General features: G+C 44.2%; 1 protein-coding gene across 2 annotated transcripts in view; it reads left to right on the top strand.

Annotated features, from left to right (window-relative positions):
• Positions 1–13411, top strand: part of uvrag (UV radiation resistance associated gene) — a 271436-nt gene extending 258025 nt beyond the window's left edge. For both annotated transcript variants that reach the window (XM_052025683.1, XM_052025684.1), the window contains one exon: positions 6099–13411. In XM_052025683.1, coding sequence (XP_051881643.1) covers positions 6099–6798 — 700 coding nt within the window. In that variant the 3' untranslated portion in view covers positions 6799–13411. The remainder of the gene's footprint in view (positions 1–6098) is intronic.
• The last annotated feature ends 11985 nt before the right edge of the window (positions 13412–25396 follow it).

A 25396-nucleotide genomic window follows, 5' to 3' on the forward strand; every position in this document is an offset into this window, starting at 1 on the left:
CTGGAGACAAATTCATTGGCCACTTGGTGCACTTAATCAGACCTCGCTGTGCACAATTAGAAGAAAAGCTTCCTGCTCAGTCATACAAGCCAGACAGAGTGCCTATAGTGCCTTTCACAACCTCAGATCATTGCACAACACTTAGTCAAAGTACCTTTTGAGTTAATGTTACTGTGGTAATGTGGGAAATGTTGCAGCAGTTTGTGAAAATCGAGCTCTTAAAATCATCATGGTTATAATGACCAGATAATCAGATTTAGTTCTGTGACTAGAGGGGCAAATCTATTCCTGATTTGCAGGTGTCCTTCGATCGTTGTGTTCACCTGAGAGTAACGAATGAGTCCTTGATTTTACAACTCATCAAAAACTGGCACTACTTACCGTGCAGCACTCAGCACTCAACACTCGTCAGACTGGCAATTGAACACAGAACCTTATGTCCCAGAGTCTGTGCAGAGCTGAATATAGGAGGGAAATTTCCTATAAGGCCAATTTTCTATTCTTGCTCAGTGTAATATCATATTCTTTCCAGAAAGGAGCTTTCATTAGATTTCCTTTTTTTTGAATGCAGAGCATTATGAAAGTGATTTGCTTTTCTTTTTCCAAGTGTGGCTATGGTTTTGGTTTATTATTGTCACATGTACTGAGGTACAGTGAAAAACTTGTCTTGCATACCGTTCATACAGATCAATTCATTACAACAGTGCTTTGAGGCAGTACTAGGTAGAAACATAGAATTTAGATTTAAAAGAGTAGAACGACTGTAATAGAAGTAATGAGTAGATCTGCAGGGAGCAGCTTGCAACGAATTGCCACACGATATGGCTCTGTCTGTAGCCTTAAACCTTCTCCCAAGCATTACTATTTGTGAATAATGTTAAAATAATTAACTTTGCATATAGAACAGTACAGTACCAATGTTGTGCTGACCTATATAAACCTACTCCCTGATCAATCTAACCCTTCCCTCCTACACAGCCCATAACCTTCCATTTTTCTTACATCCATGTGCCAATCGAAGAGTCTTTTAAATGTTCCTATTGTTGTTTCTCTCAATATCTTAGACTAGCCCTTTCAAAAGCTGGAGACAATAATAAATGCATTCCTACAACATCCTGGCTTAGGTCGTGAATTTCTGTGACAAAATATTGGTTAATTTATTACTGTCACTTGCACAGTGAAAAACCCATCTTGCATACCGTTCATACAGATCAATTCATTACACATTGCAGATACACTGAGTTAGTACAGAGTGCATTGAGGTAGTACAGGTAAAAACAATAACAGAGTAAAATGTCACAGCTACAGGGAAGTGCATTGCAGGTAGACAATAAGGTGCAAGGTCACAACAAGGTAGATTGTGAGGTCAACAGTCCATCTTATCGTACTACGGGACCGTTCAGTAGTCTTATAACAGTGGGATAGAAGCTGTCCTTGAACCTGGTGGTACGTGCTTTCGGGCTTTTGTATCTTCTGCCCGATGGGAGAGGGGAGAAGAGAGAATGACCTAGGTGGGTGGGGACTTTGATTATGCTGGCTGCTTCACCAAGGCAGCAAGAGGTATAGACAGAGTCCATGGAGGGGAGGCTGGTTTCCGTGACGTGCTGGGCTGTGTCTGCAACTCTCTGCAGTTTCTTGCGGTCCTGGGCAGAGCAGTTGCCGTACCAAGCCATGATGCATCCAGATAAGATGTTTTCTATGGTGCATCGATAAAAGTTGGTGAGTGTCACAGGGGACATGCCAAATTTCTTTAGCCCTGCTGGTGAGCTTTCTGGGCTGTGGTGTCTATGTGGTTGGACCAGGACAGGCTGTTGGTGATGTTCACTCCTGGGAACTTGAAGCTCTCAACCCTCTTGACCTCAGCACCATTGATGTAGACAGGTGCATGTACACCGCCCCCTTTCCTGAAGTCAGTGATCCACTCTTTTGTTTTGCTGACATTGAGGGAATGGTTGTTGTCATCACACCATTCCACTAAGCTCTCTGTCTCCTTCCTATACTCCGACTCATCGTTATTTGAGATACGGCCTGCTACAGTGGTATCATCTGCAAACTTATGGATGGAGTCATGAGTATATAGGGAGTAGAGGGCTGAGGATGCAGCCTTGTGGGGCACCAGTGTTGAGAATAATCGTGCTGGAGGTGTTGCTGCCTATCCTCACTGATTGCAGTCTGTTGGTCAGAAAGTCAAGTTACAGAGGGAGGTGTTGAGTCCTAGGTCTCGGTGTTTGCTGCTGAGTTTGCTTGGAATTATAGTATTGAAGGCAGAGCTGTAGTCAATAAACAATAGTCTAACATAGGTGTCTTTACTGCATAGGAATACTTCTAATAGGCGTGGTTCTAAATTGTAGGATTATTAAGACTGTTAATCCAACTCTATCGTGTGGTTCTTATCTTGGGTTTTCCTCTAAGGTGCCTTTTCCGTCCCATTAGACAAGCAAATACTTAAAGACTTGATTTGGATTTTGAGACTTGGTTACATAAGATAAACTATCAATGTTTATTGCTGCCATTATAGTCATGTACTCGAGTAAAATTGAGATGAGCTACTGTGGAGAATTGGACTATATTTGTAAAATAAATGAAATAGGTCAGACTCCATGTGGCTTCCCATAAATGAAAACAATGTGATACTGCTGGAGAGGGTGCAGAGGAGATTCACCAGGATGTTGCCTGGATTGGAGGGCTTGCGTTATGGGAAGAGATTGGATAGGCTGTTTCTTGTTTTCTCTGGAGCAAAGGTGGCTGAGGGGAATAAATTATACAACCTGATGGTCAAAATCTTCTCATGATTGGGGTATCAAAAACAATAGGGCACAGATTTAAGGTGAGAGGAAGGAGTTCTGAAGAGAATCTGAGGGGCAAGTTTTTTTTTACAGTGTTTGATATCTGGAATGTGCTGCCAGAGGAGCTGGTGGAATCAGATACATTTAAGGTATGTTTAAGAAGCATTTAGACAGGTAATTGCAGGCAAGTAGGATTACTGTAGATGGGCAGAGAAGTCTGCCTGGATATGGTGGGCTGAAGGGCCAGTTCCTGTGCTGTACCACTCTGTGACTCTAGTTACCTTGTTCAGAATTGTACATTTCAGTATGCCGTGAGCAAAGATAAGCCCAATGTATTTTATTATTGCATCAAAATACTGTGTGTGTAATTAACATGTGCCGGCCTTGGCTCGAGTTGGAAGTCTGTGTTTGAAGATTGAAGTTTCAAGTCCCATGCATACCAAAAGTCTTGGCCTGCACTCCCAGTGAACTCCTGCTGAGGTGGTGTATTGTGAGAGCTGCCATCTTTTGGATGAGATATTAAACAGAGGAGGTCCTTTCTCATCTCTCATATGGATGCAAAAATCCCATGCCATTATTTAACATAGATCTGAGGAGTGCTCTAGGCTGGCATCTCAACAGGATCACCAAAGTAGATTATCTGGTCATTTTCACATTTCTGATTGTGGAAACTTGCTGTGTGCAGAATGGCTTCTGCTTTTATAACATTACAACAGTGACGGCACTTTAATAGTATGTAATTATTGTCCTGCACCTTGGAAAGATCATGAAAGGCTCATTTTCTCTAAGTGTCTTATCTCCGGTTGCTACCTCTCCTACTGCCAGACCTGAGGCTTGCTAAATGCTCTGTTCCCATCTCGCACAAAATATTCCAGTCACAACCCACGTTTGAAAGGCCAAAATGTATAATTCAGTTCAAATGGCTGCTGCGTGAACACTTCGTATCTCATCAGCCTGCTTCATTGAAACATGGTTAACTCTGTCAGTGGATATAGAATCTTCTCTCATTAATGCAAAGTCATTACTCTGTTTTTAAAGAAATTGAAATGATTTCAGTTCTGGAGATTTCAAACAATAGCATAGGCAAAAGTTGTTGCTTTTTAATTTAAATTGTGATAATTGAAATTAAGCAATCTAAATTTATAGTCAGGGACTTTTTCTTTCCTTTCAATGTTCTTAAAACTATTGTGTCAATGCTGTGGAGTTTGTTATTCTCTCAAAATAAGGCTGATGTGACTTCATCTGATTCTGGTTAACTTGTGATTTATGTGAAGATATTTGATCAGTTAGAAGTATAGATTTTGGTTTGTCCAGTCTGTGTGTGGGAGGTTTATACATTTATATCTTAAAAAAAGTTATTGTGTCATAATTTTGAAGAGTTATGTAGACCACTGAACAAGAAACTAAAACAACACGGTTTCTGTCAAGCCCCTTTGCCAAAGGTTCTGTGAATAAAAATTATGCCAAATGTTCTTTGAGTAAGGATCTTATGAGCCAGCATGGTTCAGTTTTATAAGTAGGGTCCTTGTATTAAATCCATTGGAACAGGAAAAAAAAATTGTCCCAAGTATGTAAAATTTTTGGTTTAAAACTACTGCCACTAGGCCAGTAACACTACTGAAAGATTGTAGGGTGTATTGACCAAAAGTGATGAGGGAACTTCAGTTCACAATCTGAATCCTCATGGTTTGGTGACACCATCTGATTCAGTTCAGAGCAAGCACCTTTACCAGAGCTGATAAAACACAGTTCTCACAATTAACACCCAAGAAAAATGGCATGGCCAAGGGTTTTCCTACATCTTGGGTCAAGGGACAGGAGAAATGGGAAAATTACTTTGTGGCTATCTAGAGAATTAAAGGTATAATTAGATTGAAAGAAGAAGCTTACAATGATGCCAAAAATAGCAAGTCTGAAGTTTGGGAAGGTTCTATAATCCATAGAGATCACAGTAGAATCTAGGGAACTAGAAGATCAAAACTAATGTATTCATTATCCCAGAAGAAACCTCTTAAAATACTTGGATGTAAGTCACTAGATCCAGGAGTTCAACAGCTTTCAGCCCATTAATTTCTCCAGTGTTCTTACTTTCATATTTCCTTTTACTTTTTTTTACAACTTAGACGGCACCCTTCCTTGCCATTGAATCTATACAGCTCTCGAAACATTCCCATCGGACCCATTCCCCTACTTCCCTGTAACCCTGTTCTTCCTCTTGTGCTGTCTTTAACTTTCAAATTAACATATTAATTTGTGTTCTTCATTCTTATTAGACCATTGCTTTCCTTGGAAATATGTGGACCAAGTTAGATACTGAAAAGCAGTCTTTTCTGGCTGGAGGGTTCAGAGTTGAAGGTTCTGGTCTTAAAATAAGGGCTTGGACATTTAGGACTAAGAAGAATCATAGAGCAATACACCAAGGATACAGGCCCTTTGGCCCAACCAGTCCATGCTAATCATGTCCGCCCAGCTAGTCCCAATCCTACATTTGGCCCATATCCCTCCAAGCCCCGCCCCTCCATGTACCTATCCAAGTGCGTCTTAAATGATACTATTGTACCTGCCTCAGCCACTTCCTCTGGCAGCTCGTTCCATATACTCACCACCCTCTGTGTGGAAAAAGTTGCTCCTCAGGTCCCTTTTAAATCTTTCCCCTCTCACCCTCAACCTCTGCCCCCTAGTTTTGGACTCCCCTACCCTGGGGAAAAGACTGTTACCGTCCACCTTATCTAAGCCTCTCATAACTTTAAACACTTCTATAAGGTCGCCCCTCATTCTCCTATATTCCAAGGAATAGACAAGAAGAAATTTCTTCACACAATTGTGAATCTTTGATATGTTTTTGGGTATTAACATTATCGAGCAAGAGGGGAGAAAGCTGGAGTCAATGTAAAAATTCAGCGATAACAGATCAGGCTTGAGGAAAGATATGTTCCTGTTTCTTTCTCTCGATCTCTATCATCCTCCACTTCCAGAATTACCTGTGCTCATCCACTTCTGGCCTTTTGCAAATCTCCTGTTTACAGTGACAACCATATCTTGGGCTGCCTAGGTTGCCAGAAATCTCCAATACTCTGGAGTATTGGCTGCTAAACCTGTCTCCTCTACTCTCTCAGAGGCTCTCCTTGAAATCTCTGAATTTAGCTAAGCTGCCCAATTCATATTAATGTCTTAAGAAATGGCACGGTTTTGATTTTAATGAGATTAAAGATGCAATTTGTGCTGAAGTTAATATTTTGATGAAAATATGAATGACCTTGTGTCTGTGTTGCATTCCTAAGTTAAAAGATATTTTTATTTCCCCCCCACAAGTGACCGGCCTCTCTCCAGTGCCATTCCCGTACCTCGGAGGCAAACAACCACCTCGTCTGCAGGCTTGGATGTGCATGCTCAGAGCATTGGAATTTCTTCTCCAGACACAGCTTGGAGGCAGTCACGAGGGAGCTCAGAAGAAGATCTGCCTCCAAGCTACAATGCCGCAGTGCGTCGTGCTATAACCGTTGAGGCACCGTCGGGGGACGCGTGCAAAGTGCGCACCTCTTCGATGCTGGAAGTGCCCAACAGCTCCTTCAAAGAGGAGAAGGCAGTGTGCAACAGCTTTAAAAATGGAGTGCACGGCAACGAAAATGGCATCGTTTATGAAGCGGCCCAGTCACAAGCAGTTGCCGCTGAGCTCCCATCTGAGGTAAATGGGATGACTTTGCCCAGCACACACGCAGGTAGGTCCAGTAGCCCGCACTCAGGTGACTTTGGCCACCCCAAGGGTGGAGGTGTCTTCTGCTCTGTGGAGCGGGCTGAGGAGATCATAGGAATGGAAGCCACGGGCTTCAGTTCGGACGAGCAACTGGAAGGGTTCTGCATTCCCGTTGACCATGCCGTGGCTGTGGAGAGTGATGACCAGGTTCTGGGGGAGCTCGACACAGAAGGGTTTGAGGAATTCTCCAGGAGGATCTGTGCACTGAACGAGAATGTCTCGAGCTTCCGACGACATCGCAAAGGCTCAGAAAAGTGAGACCCTCTGGTCAAGGCAAAGCATAGACCTGTGAACCGAAATGGGAGACCAAGTTGCACTTTGTGAGACAGTTTGCAGATATGAGATTATGGGCGTTGCATTTCTAATGGAGAGACTGAGAGAAAACAAAAGAATCAATACCTGGAGACTGGGAGATGGGGCAGAGCAAATACATCTAGATCCATGGCTTTGCAGATTGACTTCATGCTATCCATGGCTGCATGTTTGTATCAACCAGCCTTTGTATGCAAATAAACTTGTAAGCTGCCCAACCTTTTCAACTAAACAGGAGTCAGTCAATTGGTCACCCCTTTCCCAATGAACCCAGGACTTTATTTCTGTGACTGAGAGGAGCAAGGAGCATGATGTGGAAGTGTATGGGATCTGGCCTTCAGGGGCATTAACATTGTCCAACCAGCACAGCACCTATTCTTCAGTGAAAACCACTTTCATGCTGAAAACCCGTCAACCATCAAGAAATGACAACTCGCTGTGTTTGCCAAGTAAATTACGTGCAATGATACCAAGCAGAATTGCTTTGAAACGAAGCAAAACTTCTGAACCCCTGAAGATCCTCAAAGATGGAAACTTGCTACAGCCCTCTGAGGTTCTGCAGAGTAACTTGTGGTTCAGGTTTAGTTTATCCTTTTCAATAGAACTAACTAAAGGTAATTGGAAAATGAGTTTAAAAAAAAATCAGTTGGTAGAAACCACTTTGAGAACGATTCCTCTGAGAAACTGAAAGCATCAAGGAAATATAGTTTTAATTTAATTCGCCGAATATTGCTTGCCTACATTTGCTATATTTTGCCTACACATTGTACAGTCTCAGGTATCGTTGAGCTGTTTTGATAATTGTCTGAACCCTTCCCCTTCACAGCCCGAGAGCTGCCCAGAAACTGAATACAGGAAAGTGCATGAAATGCCCCTTTGCAGTTGATGATAAAGGCTGTGGGTGTGTAATGTTCACTTGTTTGCTGATTTAATTGCCGTGAGCTGTTCATTTTCTTTCCCTTGTTTTTCCCACACAAAAAAAATTAAATTGCTTCTGAATCTAACCTCTGAAATATTAGGTCTAAAATAGCCCAGTAATTTGTAGTTTGGGAGCTTTTATTTTGATGCAGTGGGTTCAGGAAATAATATCTGAATCTAGCTGATGGTGCATTGTCCCTAGCACTGCTGCCTACCTGTGCTACCCAGAGGTGGTGTTGAGTCCAGTACTGCCTTGTGCTTACCTCCTGTACACAGGTGATACTGAGTTCTGCTGTGCTGCCTACCAAGCGAGTCTGTGGATAGAAAGCATTTGTTTCTGGAAGTCTCCCTCAAGAACCTTTTCTTAAAAATTATAATTAAAACGTAATTTATGTTGTCCAGTGAGATTTGAACTGCACAGTATGTTGTACCAACTGAACTTAAGATACACTGGAGTAAGTTTGCTAATATAGCAAGGACATTCTTTAGTCAAGATTAATGGCTCCTGTTACTTCATACAACAAATTTAATCAATCTTTGTTTCCCCACAACCTTCCCCCCCACCTTGCATTAAAAACAACTTAAAAATAAGTTCCTGAGGATGAAAAGTCTTAAGTGAGCAAAGCATTGGGTTGCCAAAATGTTTGAGTCAGCTTGGAGAATTGAATTTAATTACATTCAAGTATTAACTAGCCCTGCAATCTATGAACTTTAATCTCCTCTTCCTCATTTATAATCTGCCAATACTTTTCTAGCTCAGCTGTCTGGACTGTTTTCATCCCAGGTTCCATTCACTGGGTCAAAGGACCCTGTTTTTAAATAAAGAAAATATGATTTTGTTCTGTACAAGGTTGGGAGGTGCAGATAAGGGAGTATGTTCTGCCTGTGGGCAAGTACATGATCTCTTGTTTGCAATTTCATTTGCCTCTCCCTTGCTATAGCATTGTTGAGTCTGATAGTTCACCACAGCATTGATTTGAAGTTGTCAGCCTTCGAAAAGTTGATTTTTTTTTTTGCTTTAAAAGTATTGGCATTATGAATGCAGTCATTTCTTTGTAGTCCTCTAATCCTGTACGATTCTGTGGATTGGCTATTTGGATCAAATTTAAATGTGTGTGTGTTCTGTCTGAAGGCTGTTTGCTGTGTACCTTGGTGCTCAAGGCTTTCCACGTAACCATTTGGGCTAAAATACTTGTTGATGGGAACTGCCATCCAACATCCTTACGTACCGGATATTCGTGCTTGAAATAGATATGTGTATATCTTGCTGCTGTACAGAGACAAATGAGTCAGCTGGCAACTGTCTGAGTCAGTTACATTTTCAGATCTTTCACCTGGATGGAAATGTGACCCAGACTATTGGCTCATCCATATCTTGGGGAAAGTCAGGCTTCTAGTCTGTCCTGCACTAAGGATAACTGAGTCTTCCAAAAAGCTACTAGTTCATCAAATGACTTAACTACACGGGAACTGAGTGTTGTCTCTTCAGGTTTCTTCAGTGTGAGGTAGGGACTGGAGTTGAGCTCCTTCTCTGCCTTCATCTACTGGTTCCAATGTATTTTGTTTCCATGTACTTTAAGGGGCATGCCAATCTCTGCGGTGTGTGCCTCAATGCTTGGGATCATGCACAGGATGTGAGCCAGAGTGACATTGGGCAGACTGGTGCTGAAGTGAGTGTTCAGGCATGGTCCACACGTCCTGTACTGAAGGCTAAATTTGAAGGCAGCGGAAACAGTGCAGAAACACTTGGGCACTTTTATGGAATGTGTGCTATCTGCCCTCCAGCACAAGACCAAAACCACCAGTCTGTACAGATCCATATATCGGGAAATTAAAAAAAACAACGCTCTGGTCACTTCCCACAAAAACCCTGCCACTTTGTAGTTCTGCATCCCATTGTTATGACGACCACAAGATAAGGAGTGAATATACCTTTTTAAAGTTGAATAGATTTGTCAGCAATGAGGAAATGTAACCCACGCACTGATATTATTTGAGAAATCGTCAGAAATCATTTGTTAGTTGTGGGTGCCTTCTGCCCATTGCAGGCTGCAAGACACAGGAGCTGTTGGGCTAATGCACTGCCGAGAGTAAAGGACTGGCATCTGGTCTCTGGGATAGCCCAGATAAAACTGAAGATTTCATCTGTGGTTTGTACCATCTCTACCATTCTGTCCTTTGCTGTCACCTACAGCTGTACTGGGGATCTGTCACCCACATCCAAGACTGGAGGTTTTTCATTGCACCACACAGACTGAGAAGTTCCATGTGTTAGTACGTTGTGCTTACAAGTTCAGATTCTGATCAGCTCATGTTGCTTTTAGGCCCTTACTGAAAGATGCTTGCCCATTATTGACCCACAATGTATGTACACAACACAAGTGACAGTTTTTCTCATGTTAAGACAGTTAGCTCAAAGGAGTAAATAACGCATGGAATTGAAACCCAGTTGGGGTTAGGTTGGAGCCACAATCTTGTCCAGTTTACAATGAAGCTGGACGCAAGCTCACACCATATTCAGAAGTGGTCAATGTGACATGAAATACAGAACATAAAATAGTTCCTTCCTTCACACTTATCCCTCTTTTTCCTCACTATCTTTAAATTTGTCATTTACCTCGCTTCACACTAGTTTACTGGGGGGAAAATGAGAGCTACTGGGGGGGAAAAAGGGTATTGGGTGAATTGGATAGGCTGAGTAATGAGGTGTGGTCACATGCATCACTGAGTTCCAAACCTACTATAAAACAAGACTACTGAGGTAAATAAAGAGTAGGAGCCCTCATTCGCGATTCAAATTATACCCCTTGTTTCTTTGGGTTACGTGTGTCACTGCTGCATTGTAGCTTTCTTTGCTCTTTGTATCAATTCTGGTTAAACTTCCACTAAAGTAATTCAAAAATATTAAAGTGTCTTATTACAAATACGTCGGGGATAATCTTTAGGTGATAAATCATTGAGTCCACTTTTTACTGCCACATCAAAGATTTATTTCTGGTAAATTGTCTCAGAGCAAATAGTATAATATCTTGTCTGTCATGTTGTGTATAAGGACTAGGCCGGCAGGGTAGATCTCACACAGTGTAGGGTAGTCTGGTTAATCTTATCCTGCCTGCTGTATAACCAGCCTTGTCCCTCTCCATATCATGGATACTTTCTGCTATTTCCCAACCCAGCCTATTATGTGTGTGTGCAGCTCCAGACCAGCTTCACCACCAAGCTGCTAAATAAGGGTAATGTTTGTTTTACAAGCAGGCTTCTTTTGATAACAAAATGACATAAGGACAAGAAGCAGTGAGACTCATTGGCTTCAGAAGAATCGGAATATCAGGGAATTAGTCCATTGAAGCTCATTTTTCACATTGGACCAAACCACAAAAACCTGGTAGTTATGGGTCAATATGTGGGAGTGTTGTCCTTTTGGAGGTTCCACCCTTGTGATCAGATGTAAATCCATCTTTCTGTTGTGTGAAGTGAAAACATCTCCCATCACTAGAGGGATAGAGCATGTTCTGCAGTATTTTGACATTATCTATCCCCCCACCGACATTGATAAATCAACAACTTGATCATTATCACTTTGCTGTGGGCAGGAGCCAACTGCGTGCAAATTGGCTGCTTTGATGCAATGTACTTCCCGTGTCAATGATTTCACCCCATATGTATTGCATTGATTGTAATGCACGCTAGGCTACTGATTTGCTGCTGGCAGTTATCTCTCTCTCTTCTGCCTTTCTCATCTGTCACTTTGTTTTCAGACTGAACAACCCGTGTATCCTCTTGTGTAGATTACAGCCTGTGGAGGTTAAGCCTCATGCCCTTTAGATGGCCCTTCTGCAGGGACTTGAACGGGTTTCTAGCTACATTGCATCCTGACACTGTGCGCAGTGTAGCAACTCCCAGTCAAACCAACCCCTGCTCTTTGGTATCAGTAAGCTGACTTAAGCCGTTGCTGTTTTACTCTTGTACATAAAATTACACCCAGGTGAGTTCCGTTAATAAGTACAAGGCAGTCAGATAATTTTGAAGAATATTCCCTGGATTACCAGTGGGCTGAGTTACAGAATAACAGAAACAGAACACAGAGCAGGTCAGTTGGTTCCTGAGAGAACAGTTAGGTGGTGCAGTCCCGTTAGTGACTATAGCAAAACATGAAACTGTTCTCATTGTTAGGATGTCGATTGTTTGCAAGCATTCCAGTCTTTGGGTTTTGTACGGTGCTGAGTGTCCCTAGTTTAGAAGCTGCAGTTACTAGCAGTTCCGACATCTGACCTATTGCTTAGCTGGGTTATTTGGCACTGATCCTGTCTCACTGTTACCATTCTCCTGGAGTTGGTCTATTCCAACGTGGGTCCAGTGCAGGGTAGTTAACTCTGGTTGGATGCATTCTGGGTGATGTCATCACATGACCTCCAATCCCACACTTTTCCCACCAACCCCATTGGCTGCCTGTCACTTCCATGCCTACAAGGCATTGCTCTTTCCAAAGCCCAAGCAAAAAGCTTGCACAATTTCTCTTACCTGACCTTGACCCCTTGATGCTCATCTGCAACAATTAGTTCAAACCCCTTTGACATTTTTTTTTGCTGGAGATAAAGTTTAGATATTTAGTCTTGGTGATACAAGGACAACTATTTTTGACACTGATCAACATTTGGTGATTCACTTCCCACCATGGACTTTGGTTTCATTTCATCTCATGCACTGAATTCATTTTTGACACTTTGAAATCGTTGCACTCTGCTCTCCCCCTCCCTCTGTCCCTTCACAATTAAAACTCCAGCCTCCTGGCTGGTGGTTCCTCTGCATTTGACAGTTCCCCGAGTGTGAGCGCAGTCAAGACAGACCATCCAGTCCTCCTCCGAGCAGTTGTACTGCCAGAGCTGTCATCCTCATTGCTCTACCTGACTTGTAAACATTCCTCTAAACACCACCTCGATATGTGTGAGAACTAACTCGCCAATCTGAGGCTGACTTGGTGAAAACCTTCCCTTTGTTTTGTAACATTGAGAGTGAGGGATGAGATCTGGATGGGTCTTGGAATGCATCGGAACGTGGGAACCCCGGGGGATGGTTGGGTCATTCTACATACAAAACTGGAAGATGCAGTTGCTCACTTGTCTCTGGATAGCATGGAGGCAAAAACACGTGGCAGTGTCATAGTGTGCTGCCTCAGTTGCATTCTTAAGTGATGCCACGCTGCTGTTTAACAGCTGGAAGAGCTTGAAACCCACATGGAGGTAACCCAGTGGTCATGAACTGATTAGTGCACTCTTAGCAATGACGATGTGTTGATTCCGAATCTTCTGCAGACCTGACGTGCCTGTTTATCACAGGGTGCCTCAGGGAGGCAGAGACGAAGGCCATGGAACAATATCCAAGCAAGTAGGGTTTGGTTCAAAGTTTCTCCATTCAATTACAGTGGCACAAAGTTTGCCAGAATCACTGCTGAACCGTTTGTAGTTATATGCACCCTTCCCTCACTTTGGTAAACCCTTTTTTTAAGGTCAATATTTATTAAAGAAAAAATATGCAGCGTTTATTTAAATAGTTACTCCTGCAAGCAGTAAAAGGCTGTAATCATTTGCAACTTGTATTCACATCCTTGCTAATGATTCAAGTGTCAATGAAAATCATCTTGGTAAGCAGAATGAAATAAAATATTGTTTTACCATATCTTGTGTGGTTCCTCACTTTCTGAAGAACTAATCTTGCATCAGTCTTGTGATGTGGGTGTCGATGGGGAAAATGCTATTCATTGCTGCCTTTGTTTTGCTCAGGACACTGAGTAATTTTGGAGAGCAGTCAACTCCACAGAACTAGACTGGATTCACATACAGACCAGACCTGGTAAGGATAATAGAAATGCCTTCACTGAGCAGTCGTGGATCTTTTAACGTTCTCCACCACAAAGGGTTGCAAATGCTCAGTGATTGCAAACATTCAAGACCAAGGTTGATAACTGTTTGGAGTCTTGTGGGATGTTGAGATTGGGCAGGAAGGGGGTATAAGATCAGCCATGTCTTTACTGAATAACAATCATTCTGAGTTTCCAGCTGCCTGTCACTTTAATTCTCCCTCTCATCCTCAGTGTATCCTCTCTTACAAAGAGCCATCATAAGCTTAAGGGAGTCCCTCATCTTTCGACTTGACACATTACAGTCTGTTGGACACGAAGTCAACAATCCCATGTAATCAGCCATTCCAGCCCCACGTCTCACATTTTCAGTGTTCCACTCTCCTGTGGTATTTGTTTGTCTCCTCCAGAAACACCGGCCATCTGCATCCTCTCACCCACCGCCATCAGTCAGTCTCTCCTGATCGCCACCTTATCACTAACCTTCCCTCTTGTTCTCTGTCCCACCTGTATCCCTACTGTCTAACTTGTTAACTTGCCCATTTCTGATGAAAGGTCACTGTGGCATGTACCAACTAGAGAGAATTGATCAGAGTTTGTTCACGGGATACCAACATTGAAAGGCATACCAACTCCAAGTTCTTTGTTCTAATGTCAATAAGATTAAGATTTGACTGATCTCAAATCTTAATCTTATTGACATTGGAACAAAGAACAGCGCAGCACAAGCCCTTCGGCCCACCATGTCTGTGCCAACCATGATGCCAATCGAAACTAATCCTATCTGCCTGCACATGGTCTATATCCCTTTATCCCATCTGTTCATGTTTCTGTCTAAATGCCTCTTTCCCCCTGGCAATGTGTTCCAGGCACCTCTGTAAAGCAAAAACTTGCCCTACACATCTCCTTTAAACTTTTCCCCTCGCCTCAAACCTGTGCCCTCTCGTATTTGACATTTCCACCCTGGGAGAAAGACTAACTATGTCTTTCATAATTTTTAATACTTTTATCAGGTTCCCCCTCAGCCTCTGATACTCCAGAGGAAACAGTCCAAGTTTACCCAACCTCTTCCTACAGTTAATACACTGCAATCCAGGCAAGATCCTGGTGAACCTCTTCTGCACCCTCTCCAAAGCCTCCACATCCTGTAATGCAGTGACCAGAACTTCACACAATATTCCAAGTGTGCCCTAACCAAAGTTTTATATATTGGTATTGGTTTATTATTGTCTCTTGTACTGAGGCAAAGTGAAAAACTTGTCTTGCATTCCGATCGTACAGGTCAATTCATTACACAATGCAGTTACGTTGGGTTAGTACAGAGTGCATTGAGGTAGTACAGGTAAAAACAATAACAGTAGAGTACTTGACTTCCTGACTTTTATACTCAGCAACCCACTGATGAAGGCAAGTATTCCGTACGCTGCCTTTACCACCCTATCTACCTGTGTTGTCACTTTCAGGAGCTGTGGACTCGCAACCCAAAGATCCTTCTGTACATCAACACTCCTAAGGGTCCTGCCATTTACTGTGTACTTTCCTCTTACATTTGACCTCCCAAATTGCAGCACCTCACACTTGTTCAGATTAAACTCCCATCTGTCATTTCTCCAGCGACATTTCCATTGTCCAATGCCTCAGTGTATAAAGCTACAGAATAAGCAGAACAGGGTAGAGCAGAGGATCCTCACATCTACATAATTTCCAATACTTCCCTCTGCCCTTGTGGCATTGCTTGAGTATGGCCCAAACTTTTTCACAACAATTGTTCAGACCCGAGTTCATGCCTCTGTTAATTCAAGGAAATTTTCCAACCAGCAATGCATTCAACGACCAAACCCAAAGCACTCCATAGCTCACTAATCTTTGGAAGAATAATCCCTGTGTTGGAATCGTAGAATAGAATCATTACACTCAAAGGAAGGTCTTTTAAGTTCATGCTGATTTCAGAAAGGAAAAGTTCACATCAGTGGATGGTTCAGGGACTATCTAAACGATCCAAGGAGGATTGAGGAATTTGTTATGCAGTTGGCATTCGTGATATGGAACTTTCTGCCTTTAAGGGTGTTGGAAGTTGAATTGATTGGGAATTTCAGCAGGGGAGTAGAATAATTTGCAGGGCTGTGGGGAGAGAGCGAAGGAATGAGTGTGACCAGGTTGCTCTAGAAGGGGATGGACCAAATGCATATCACTTGTGCTGTAACAATTCTTAAAGATATCAGAGGGGGGTCCAGGTAGTGAAGTGGTTAAGGAGCAGAGAGGCAGAATTGAGGGAGTGGGACTAGAACTTCTGGTAACCCCTCCCCTCTTCTTCCTGCCCCCGCCCTCGTGACTTGCCCACCTATCCCCCACCTTCCCTTTATTCCAAAGTCCACTGCCCCCTCCTATCGGATTCCCTTCTCCCTCAGCCTTTTGCCTCTTCCACCAATCACCTCGTAAGTTTCTTACATCTCCCCCCTCCCCCACCCACCTACCTTCCCCCTCACCTGTCCCCTGCCAGCCAGTGTCCCTCCCCCCACCTTCTTATTCTGGCTTCTGCCCTCTTTCCAGTCCCGATGAAGGGTCTCGACCTGAACCGTCAACTGTTTATTTCCCTCCATAGATGCTGCCTGACCCGCTGAGTTCCTCCAGAACTTTGTGTGAGTGGGAGTAGAAACCCTGATGGGCTATAAAGCTGTCAGATTACATTGATGGGCAGTGATAAGGCGGGAAGCATTTGAATACAGGGCTGAGACTTTTAAATAATAAATGAAATTGCTGGAAACATTCAGCAGGTTGGGCAACATCTGTGGAAAGGAAACTGTTAATGTTACAGGTGGAAGATTCTTCGTCAGAACTGAGAAGGCAAAACAGGTTAGTGTTATCTAGGGAGATGGGCGGAGAGGGCCAGGGTTGCCTTGGGGATATGTTGTAGAGATGATCCAGGAACACAGGGAAAAAGAACAGAAGCTATAAATTTAGGGGAGTTGGAATGAAAAAATAAAAGTGAAGTGCAGAGGTGTGGGACATACCCAGCAGGTCAGGCTGCACTAATAGAGACAGTAAAACTCAGCCAATTATCGCGGACACTTGCAGCAAAAATGGCCAGTTCTAATCTTGACACAGCAAGCGAGTTAGTTAAAGTTGTACAATTTGATACTGAGTCTGGAAAGTTGCCATGTGCCCATGGGGAAGATGAGGTGCTGTTCTTCAAGCTTGCATTGCACCTCAACATAACAGTGCAGGAAGCCACAGACGGGTCAGAGTGGGATGGGGAATTAAAGTGACAGACAACCAGATGCTCCTTTGGACTGAACATGGGCGCTCCACCAAGCAGCCACCCAAGCTGTGTTTCTCCAACAGAGAGACCACATTGTGAACACCAAATGCAGTGCACCAGATTGGAAGTGGAGAGTTTTAAAACTGGAATCCTACCATGTGGAACAGTAGGATCTGGAAATGTATCAGGTTTGGAGCCAATTAGGGTAGTGGCTTCTATGAATCTAACCCATTGTTAAAAAAAAATCATGTTCAGTCCTGTCTAACTTAAAGAATCATTTATTAACAGGAATCTTGTACATGGGTTTTCAAATGAACAATTGTTAATTGTTATGGAGTCCCTTACCTCTGTATAATATTTCTTGGCAAATTAACTTCATTCTCAAATTAATTACCCCTCTTCTATATCTGGCCTTGGTTCCTAAGTACACCAGGTATTATGCGATGATCCAGTTATATCGAGAATAATAATGGACAGGCAATTGTGCTCACTAGTAAAACGTAGCTTCTGGTTTAATACACAGTTCCTTGCACGTAACACCCACCTGCCATAAGGTGATGCACCCACAAGTCGCCATAAGGTGATGCACCCACAAGTCACCTAAGGTAGCGGTTGTAAATGCTCAAGGTGGAACCCCAGCAGTTGACTGGAGATTACCCACATTCTTATTAACTGCGAGGCTTTGAACCACCACTATGACTGGAAATTAACCAACTTCACCAGTTGGGTCCCAAACCTGGTACCTGCTGTCTCGACCAGCTAAAACCATTACCTCAGCCAGTTTCTTGCTCATTAGAATCAAATCTAATTCTTGGTATAAGTAATATATATGTAGGGTAAGGCAATGGATAACTAAGTTCACACAGCCATCAAGCACAGGGCACTAAGTCCAGATAAAGGGACTTGACCTGAAATGTTGACCGTCCATTTCCCTCCACAGATGCTACCTGACCCGCTGAGTTCCTCCAGTATCTTTTTGCTCCAGATTCCAGCATCTGCAGTCTCTTGTGGCACCGTATCTCTGTTGTTTGTCTCCACAGTTTCAACCGCTAGGAGGGAAAGAGCTTGCATTTCCATAATGGGACCTTTCCAATAAGGGAGGCGCCTTCTGGACTGTAGTGACTATTGAATGTAATTTATGAACACTGAGTTCCCACAGTCAGCAAAGAGATGATGAACAGGCCATTGGTTCCAGTGGTGTTGGTCTCTCGATCATGAAGGAAAATAACAGGCGTGATGTGACCCCACAGTCGGCCATCCCCCTTCCATCCAGATGGGGTGTCTGGACACAAGCCTGGGTGCCACATTGCTGGTTTGGGTCCAGGCATTCAGAAACAAGTCTTTGCTCTGCCTCTGATGCCCACTTCATCCTTTCTGAAAGGTGATTGGTCCCCACAAGTGGGATCATTGTGCGCTGTGTAATGAATTGATCTGTACAAACGGTGTGCAAGACAAGTTTTTCACTGTACCTTGGTACATGTGACAATAATAAACCAATCCAGATTCCAAATGCAGAGGCTCCCCCTTGGATGTTGAACCCAATCCCCTAACTGATGTCCAACTCAACACCTGCCTGAATTCTTCAATCCCTAACCCACCCTTTTCATGAATTTTCTCCCCATTCTAACCACCACCCCTCTCAATAACCAGACCCAACCCCACTTACCCAATGACCGAATCAGACCCTCGAGGTCCTCAGGCGTAGATACAGCAAGGAAACAGGCCCTTCGGCCCATCGAGCACCCATTTACACTAATCCCATTTTTCATTCTCGCACATTCCCATCAACTCCCTCCGGATCCCACCACCCACCTACATTATCCCAGTTTATTCTCCCCACATTCATTCATTCACCCACCCCCCCAGATTCTACCACTCACCTACACACCAGGGGGCAACTTACAGCGGCCAATTAACCTACCAACCCGCACCCCTTTGGGATGTGAGAGGAAACCACCATGGGGAAACCCACACAGTCACAAGGAGGACATGCAAACTCCGCACAGACAGCACTGGAGGCCAGGGTCGAACCCGGGTCTCTGGCGCTGCAGGACAGCAGTTCTTCTAGCTGCGCCACTGTGACTCCCTGGACTGACTCCCTAACTCTCTTCCCCCATTCCCTCGTGACTTCCCTCCCAGCTGTGTGATCCAGGTTCTGGGCTTGCCTCTTTTCCTTTGCCTGAACTATGCAGGAACCGTGAGGAAAAGACCATTCAGTCTGTAAGGCCCGTTCTGTGACAGGGACCTTGCACGCAACGGGGTTCTGCAGTAGTCCCTGAAGCCCATTGCTTGTTGCCCGATCCCACTGCCTGTTTAATGTGCCATGTCTTGCCTCAGATAGTTGCTGGGCCACAGAATTTTTCTTACCCAGTTGCGTAATCAATCAACCTCCTTTCCCAGGTCCAATATTGTTTTAACTAATAGACAGAAGTGTTCTAAGAAAACGTTAAATGTTTTGTGAAACCTCTCTGATTTCTCTCTGGGGTCCCCTGCAGTCGAGTACTGAAGATTAATATTCAAATCCCGGAGACTCCAGAGTTATTCTGGAAATTCAGCAATCTGAGAGGGGCTGAGACACAGTGTGCTTAAATAAAACTTGGTTTTAAGTAAAGAGCAGTGTGGTAGGTAAAAATTAAATGATCTAACTGTGATTAATGAGGTCTGGCCAGGGGAATACAGAGTACTTACTGTGAATATTCCAGCCTGCAACATGTTCTGCAAGATTCCTGCATAAACAACTCTCACAGATTTCAACCCAGATTAAAAATTAAAACTCCCAATCTTCTCAAAGTTTCCAGTTGAACTCAAGTGGAAGTGGTCTTATACCTGTGGGAAATGAGGTCTTTCATTGTCCCCAACAAACATCTCTTGGCATGATCTTGATGACTGCTGGAGCAGATTCACATAGAGTCATACAGCACGGATACAGGCCCTTCAGCCCAACTCGTCCATGCCGACCAAGGTGTCGACCTGAGCTAGTTCCATTTGCCTGTGTTTGGCCCATTTCCCTCTAAACCTTTCCTCTCTGTGTACCTGTCCAGATGTCTGTTGCATGTTGTAATTGTACCCAACTCTACCACTTCCACTGGCACCCACCACCCTCTGTGTGGAAAAACTTGCCCCTCTAACTCTTTTCCCCTCTCACCTTAAAACTATACGCTCTATTTTTAGACTCCCCTACCCGAGAAAAAAAGACTGTGAGCATCCATCTTTATCTCTGCCCCTCACGACTTTATTAACCTCTTTCAGGTCACTTCTCAGCCTGCTTTGCTCGGAATGGCCTACTTCTGCTCCTTTGTCTTGAGATCTTGTGTAAACAGTCCCAGCCTCTCCAGTCTCTCCTTATAACTCACGCCCTCCAGTCCTGGTAACATCCCGGTGAACCTTTTCTGCGCCCTCTCCAGCTTAGTCACATCTTGTAGCTGGGCAATCAGAACTGCTCACAATGTTCCAAGTGTGGTCTCACCGACATCTTGTACAGCTGCAACATGATGTCCCAGAGACCAACTCCTGCTCCCATCTGCGTGCTGACAGACGTGGCTCAGATCTGGAAACAGGAGAAAGACTGTAACAACTTCTCACCCCCCCCCCCCCCCCCCCCCAGTTTCACTTCCCCGAGGTACCTGACCTCCACCAAAAGAAACAGACCCAGGGATACCAGGATATCACTCAAATTTAAATCCCCAGGTTCCCCATCATCAGACGTGTCTCTGGATCAATGGGCCAGATTTCTGGTGAACAGACCACTGTGCAACCAGAGTCCCCTTTTTGTTCCACACCAGCCCCATCACTCTCACAACTGCTCCTGCCATCCTGGCCTGGAGACACCAGAGACTGCAGATGCTGGAATCTGGAGCAACACACAATCTGCTGGAGGAACTCAGCGGGAGCAGCATCTGTGGGACGGTTGCAGGGTCTCGACCCAAAACGTCAACAATTCCTTTCCCTCTCACAGATGCTGCTCAACCCGCTGAGTTCCTCCAGCAGATTGTGTGTTGCTCCAGATTCCAGCATCTGCGGTCTCTTGTGTCTCCTTGCAGGTTTTTGACCCAAAACAGTAATTAAATAAATCTGGAATTTAAATGAGCAGTAGCCTCAGTAACAATAACTGTGATAATACCTGATCATTGTAAAAACTCATCTGTTTTCTTATATGCTTCTGAGACCAATACTTCTAGATAAGTTGAAAGTAGGCATGGCAGTGTAGTGGTTAATGTAATGCTATTCAGTGCCAATGACCTGGGTTCAATTCCGGCCTCTGTCTGTAAGGAGTTTGTATGTTCTCCCTGTGTCTGCGTGGGTTTCCTCCGGGTGCTCCGGTTTCCTCCCACATTCCATAAGACATACGGGTTAGGAAGTTGTGGGCATGCTATGTTGGCGCCGGAAGCGTGGCGACACTTGCGGGCTGCCCCTAGAACACTCTACGCAAAAGATGCATTTCACTGTGTGTTTCGATGTACATGTGACTAATAAAGATCTTATCTTCTAAGTCTCCATCTGCATAGTGGGAAGCATTCAAAGGAAAGATCGTGAGAGTTCGGGAAGAACGTATTCCTGCAGGGGTAAATGCCAGGGGTAACAAGTACAGAGAACCCTAGATGTCAAGGGCTATTGAGGGATGGATAAAGAGAATAAAGGAAATGTATGGCAGCTATAGAGAACTAAAGGTGGGGGAGGCCTGTCAAGATACAGAAAATGTTGGGAGATACTTAAGAAAGAAATTAGGAAGGTAAAGAGGGGTCATGAAATATCACTGGCAGACAGGATTAAGGTAAATCCGAAGATGTTCCATGTTAAGGGCAAAAGAATAATCAGGGAAAGAGAAGAGTCCACTGGGGACATCTGTGCGCAGAGCTAGATGTAGGTCAGGTCCTAAATGAATACTTTTCATCGGTATTCACAAACGAATGGGCTTTGTAGTTGGAGAACTCAGTGAAGGGGAAGTCGAAATTCTAATGCCATCTTTCATGCGTAAAGAGGAGATACTGGATGCCTTAGTGGGTTTAAAGGTAAATAAATGCCCAGGGTCATCGAGTCATACAGCATGGAAACAGGCCCTTCGGCCCAACTTGTCCATGCCGACTGTGTTGAGCAGTGAGCTAGTCCCATCTGCCTGCGTTTGACCCATAGCCCTCTGAACCTCTCCCCTCCATGGACTTATCTAGACTGCTTTTAAATGCTGCTAATGTGCCCACCTCAACCACTATTTCTGGCAGCTCGTTCCAAATACGCACCACCCTTTGTGTGAAGAAGCTGCCCCTGATGTCCCTTTTAAATCTCTCGCCTCTGATCTTAAACCTATGCTCCCTTTTCTTTTTAGTGCCCCCTCCCTGGGAAAATGACTGCACCTTTACCCTGTCTATGCCCCTCATGATCTTATACACCTCTATCACGTCACCCCGCAATCTCCTACACTCCAGGGAATGAAGTCCTAGTCTACACAACCTCTCCTTGTAACTCAGGCCCCCAAGTCTAGGCAACATCCTGGTAAATCTTTTCTGCACTCTTTCTAGTTTAATAACATCTTTCCTGTAACAGGATTGTACACAATACTCCAAATGCTGCCTCACTCACATCTGATATAAAATTTATCCCAGATTGTTACAGGAGGCAAGAGATTGCTGTGGCACCTGCTGAGATTTTTAAATCTTCGCTGGGTGTACGTGAGACCCCAGGTAACTGGATGATGGCAAATGTGGTTCCCCCGTCTCAAGAAGGGCAGCAGAGAAAAGTAGTAATTACAGACCTGGGAGCCCACCATCAGTGGTCGGGATGTTACCGGCAAAACTTCTGAGGGACAGGATTAATGATCATTTGGAAAGGCAGGGACGCACCAGAGAGAGCCAGCATAGCTTTGTTGAGGGCAGATCATACCTGACCAATCTGATAGAATTTTTTCAGGAGGTAACTAAGTGTATTGATAAGGGCAGTGCAGTAGATCTAGATTACACGGACGTTAGTAAGGCCTTTGATAAGGTCCCCCATGTGAGACTGATTCAAAAAGTTGGGGTTCATGGGATCCAGGGCAGGTTGGTAAATTGAATCCAAAATTGGCTTAGCAATAGGAGAGAGAGGGTGATGGTAGATGGGTACCTGTGGCTACTGATGTCCTGCAAGAATCGGTGCTGGGACCTTTGCTGTTTATAATATTCCTCAATGATTTGGATGTGGATTTAGGAGGCATGATCAGTCAGTTCAAAGATGACACAGAGATTGGTGGAGTTGTTGACTGTGTGGAGGGTGGTGTCAGGGTACAAAGCGATATCGATGTGTGGGTGAAATGGGCTGAAGTTAAATCCAAATAAATGTGGCCCATAGCCCTCTAAACCCCTCCTATCCATGCACTTATCTAGATGGCTTTTCAATGTTGCTAATGTGCCTGCTTCAACCACTACTTCTGGCAGCTCATTCTGTGAGGCTGGGACATAAACCGTGATTGAAAGGGTCTGAGGGAGTATTGAGATAAAACCAGAGGACATAGATTTAGGGTGAGGGGTAAAATATTTAGAGGGGACCGGAGTGGACCTTCTTCACTCAGAGAGTGGTGAGTACCAGGAATGCACTGGCTGAGAGACTGGTTGAAGCTGGGTCACTGATGGCATTTCAAAACATAGGAACCTAAGAAATAGGAGCAGGAGGAGGCCATCTGGCCCGTCGAGCCTGCTCCACCATTCAATAAGATCACAGCTGATCTGGCTGTGGACTCAGATCCACCTACCTGCCTTTTCCCCATCACCCTTAATTCCCCTACTATGCAAAAATCTATCTAACTGTGTCTTAAATATATTTAGTGAGGTAGCCTCCACTGCTTCCCTGGGCAGAGGATTCCACAGATTCACTACTCTCTGGGAAAAGCAGTTTCTCCTCATCTCCGTCCTAAATCTACTCCCCCGAATCTTGAGGCTATGTCCCCCTAGTTCTAGTCTCACCTACCAGCAGAAACAACTTTCCTGCCTCTATCTTATCTACCCCTTTCATAATTTTACATATCACCAGATGGACTGGAAAAGATTCAAGGACGTGCTCAAAGCTTTCTTGAAGAAATGCAACAGCAAAGTCAAAGTCGAGTTTATTGTCAGATGCACAAGTCCATGTGTGCACAGGTGCAATGAAAAACTTACTTGCAGCAGCATCACAGGCACAGAGCATCAGATAAGCAGCATTCACAAGAAAAACAAATTAATCATGTTATGCACAATTTTTACAAGAAAGAACACAATTAGAATTTTAAAAAGTCCATCTTAGTGCAAAGTGATCAAAGTGTTGTTATCCTGAGGTAGTGATTAGTGTTGTGCAGGTTGGTTTGAAAGCAAGTAGCTGTTCCTGAACCTGGTGGTGTGGGACTTCAGGCTTCTGTACCTCCTGCCCGATGGGAGCTGCGAGAAGATGGCATGGCCCGGATGATGGGGATCTTGGATGGTGGATGTTGCCTTCTTGAGGCAGCGCCTCCTGTAGATACTCCCGATGGTGGGGAGGGATGTGCCCGTGATGTATTGGGCAGAGTCCACTACTCTCTGCAGCTTCTTACGTTCCTGTGCATTCGAATTGCCATCCCAGACCGTGATGCAACCAGTCAGGATACTTTCAACAGTGCATCTGTAGAAGGTTGTTAGAGCGTTCGGTGACAAGCCGAACCTCCTTAACCTTCTGAGAAAGTAAAGATGCTGGCACGCCTTCCTTGTGATTACATCTTGTGACCCCTGGGAATCTCTGGCCCATGACCGCTCAAAGTGGAGAAGGAACACTTGGGATGAACCCGAGAACCTGGACCATACATGTGGAGCACACAGATGCCCTGCGGAAGTAACTCGCCATCTCACAAACTGCCCACCCCTCCATGGACCTTCTGCCTACCTGTGCGAGAGTCTGTGGGTACCACAGTAGCCTCATCAGACACCTCAGGACCCACCAAACCAAACTGGAAGCAAATCATCCTCCATATCAAGGGGATGGTGAATATTCTTCAGGGAAGTGGATCTGCCAGTCTGGTCAATATGTAATTCCAGACCCCACAATGTGTTGACCCTTATCTGGCTCCTGGGATAGCCAGTCCCATCCGAATCCTCCAGATAAACAACAAAAACGACCAATGGTCAGGAGAACCAGTCTGTTGTACATGCCTGAAAGCACATAGCACCAGGCTCAAGGACAGCTTCTATCCTGCTGTTATAGAACTATTGAACAGTTCCCTTATACGATAAGATGGATTCTTCACCTCAAAATCTACCTTGTTATGGCCTTGCACCTTATTGTCTGCCTGCACTGCACTTTCTCTGTAGCTGTGACACTTTACTCTGCATTCTGTATTGTTTTACCCTGTGCTACCTCAATGCACTGTGTAATGAATTGACCTGTACGATCGGTACGCAAGAGAAGTTTTTCACTGTACCTCAGTACAAGTGACAATAGTAAACCAATTCCAACTTTTGTGACAGCTGGATAAATTATCTACATGTATCTTCACAGTTCTGGAATACAAAAGCTGTTATCAGTAAAGGTGACTATAATAA

Source organism: Pristis pectinata, chromosome 11 (genome assembly GCF_009764475.1).
Source record: "Pristis pectinata isolate sPriPec2 chromosome 11, sPriPec2.1.pri, whole genome shotgun sequence".
NCBI classification, from domain to species: Eukaryota; Metazoa; Chordata; class Chondrichthyes; order Rhinopristiformes; family Pristidae; genus Pristis; species Pristis pectinata.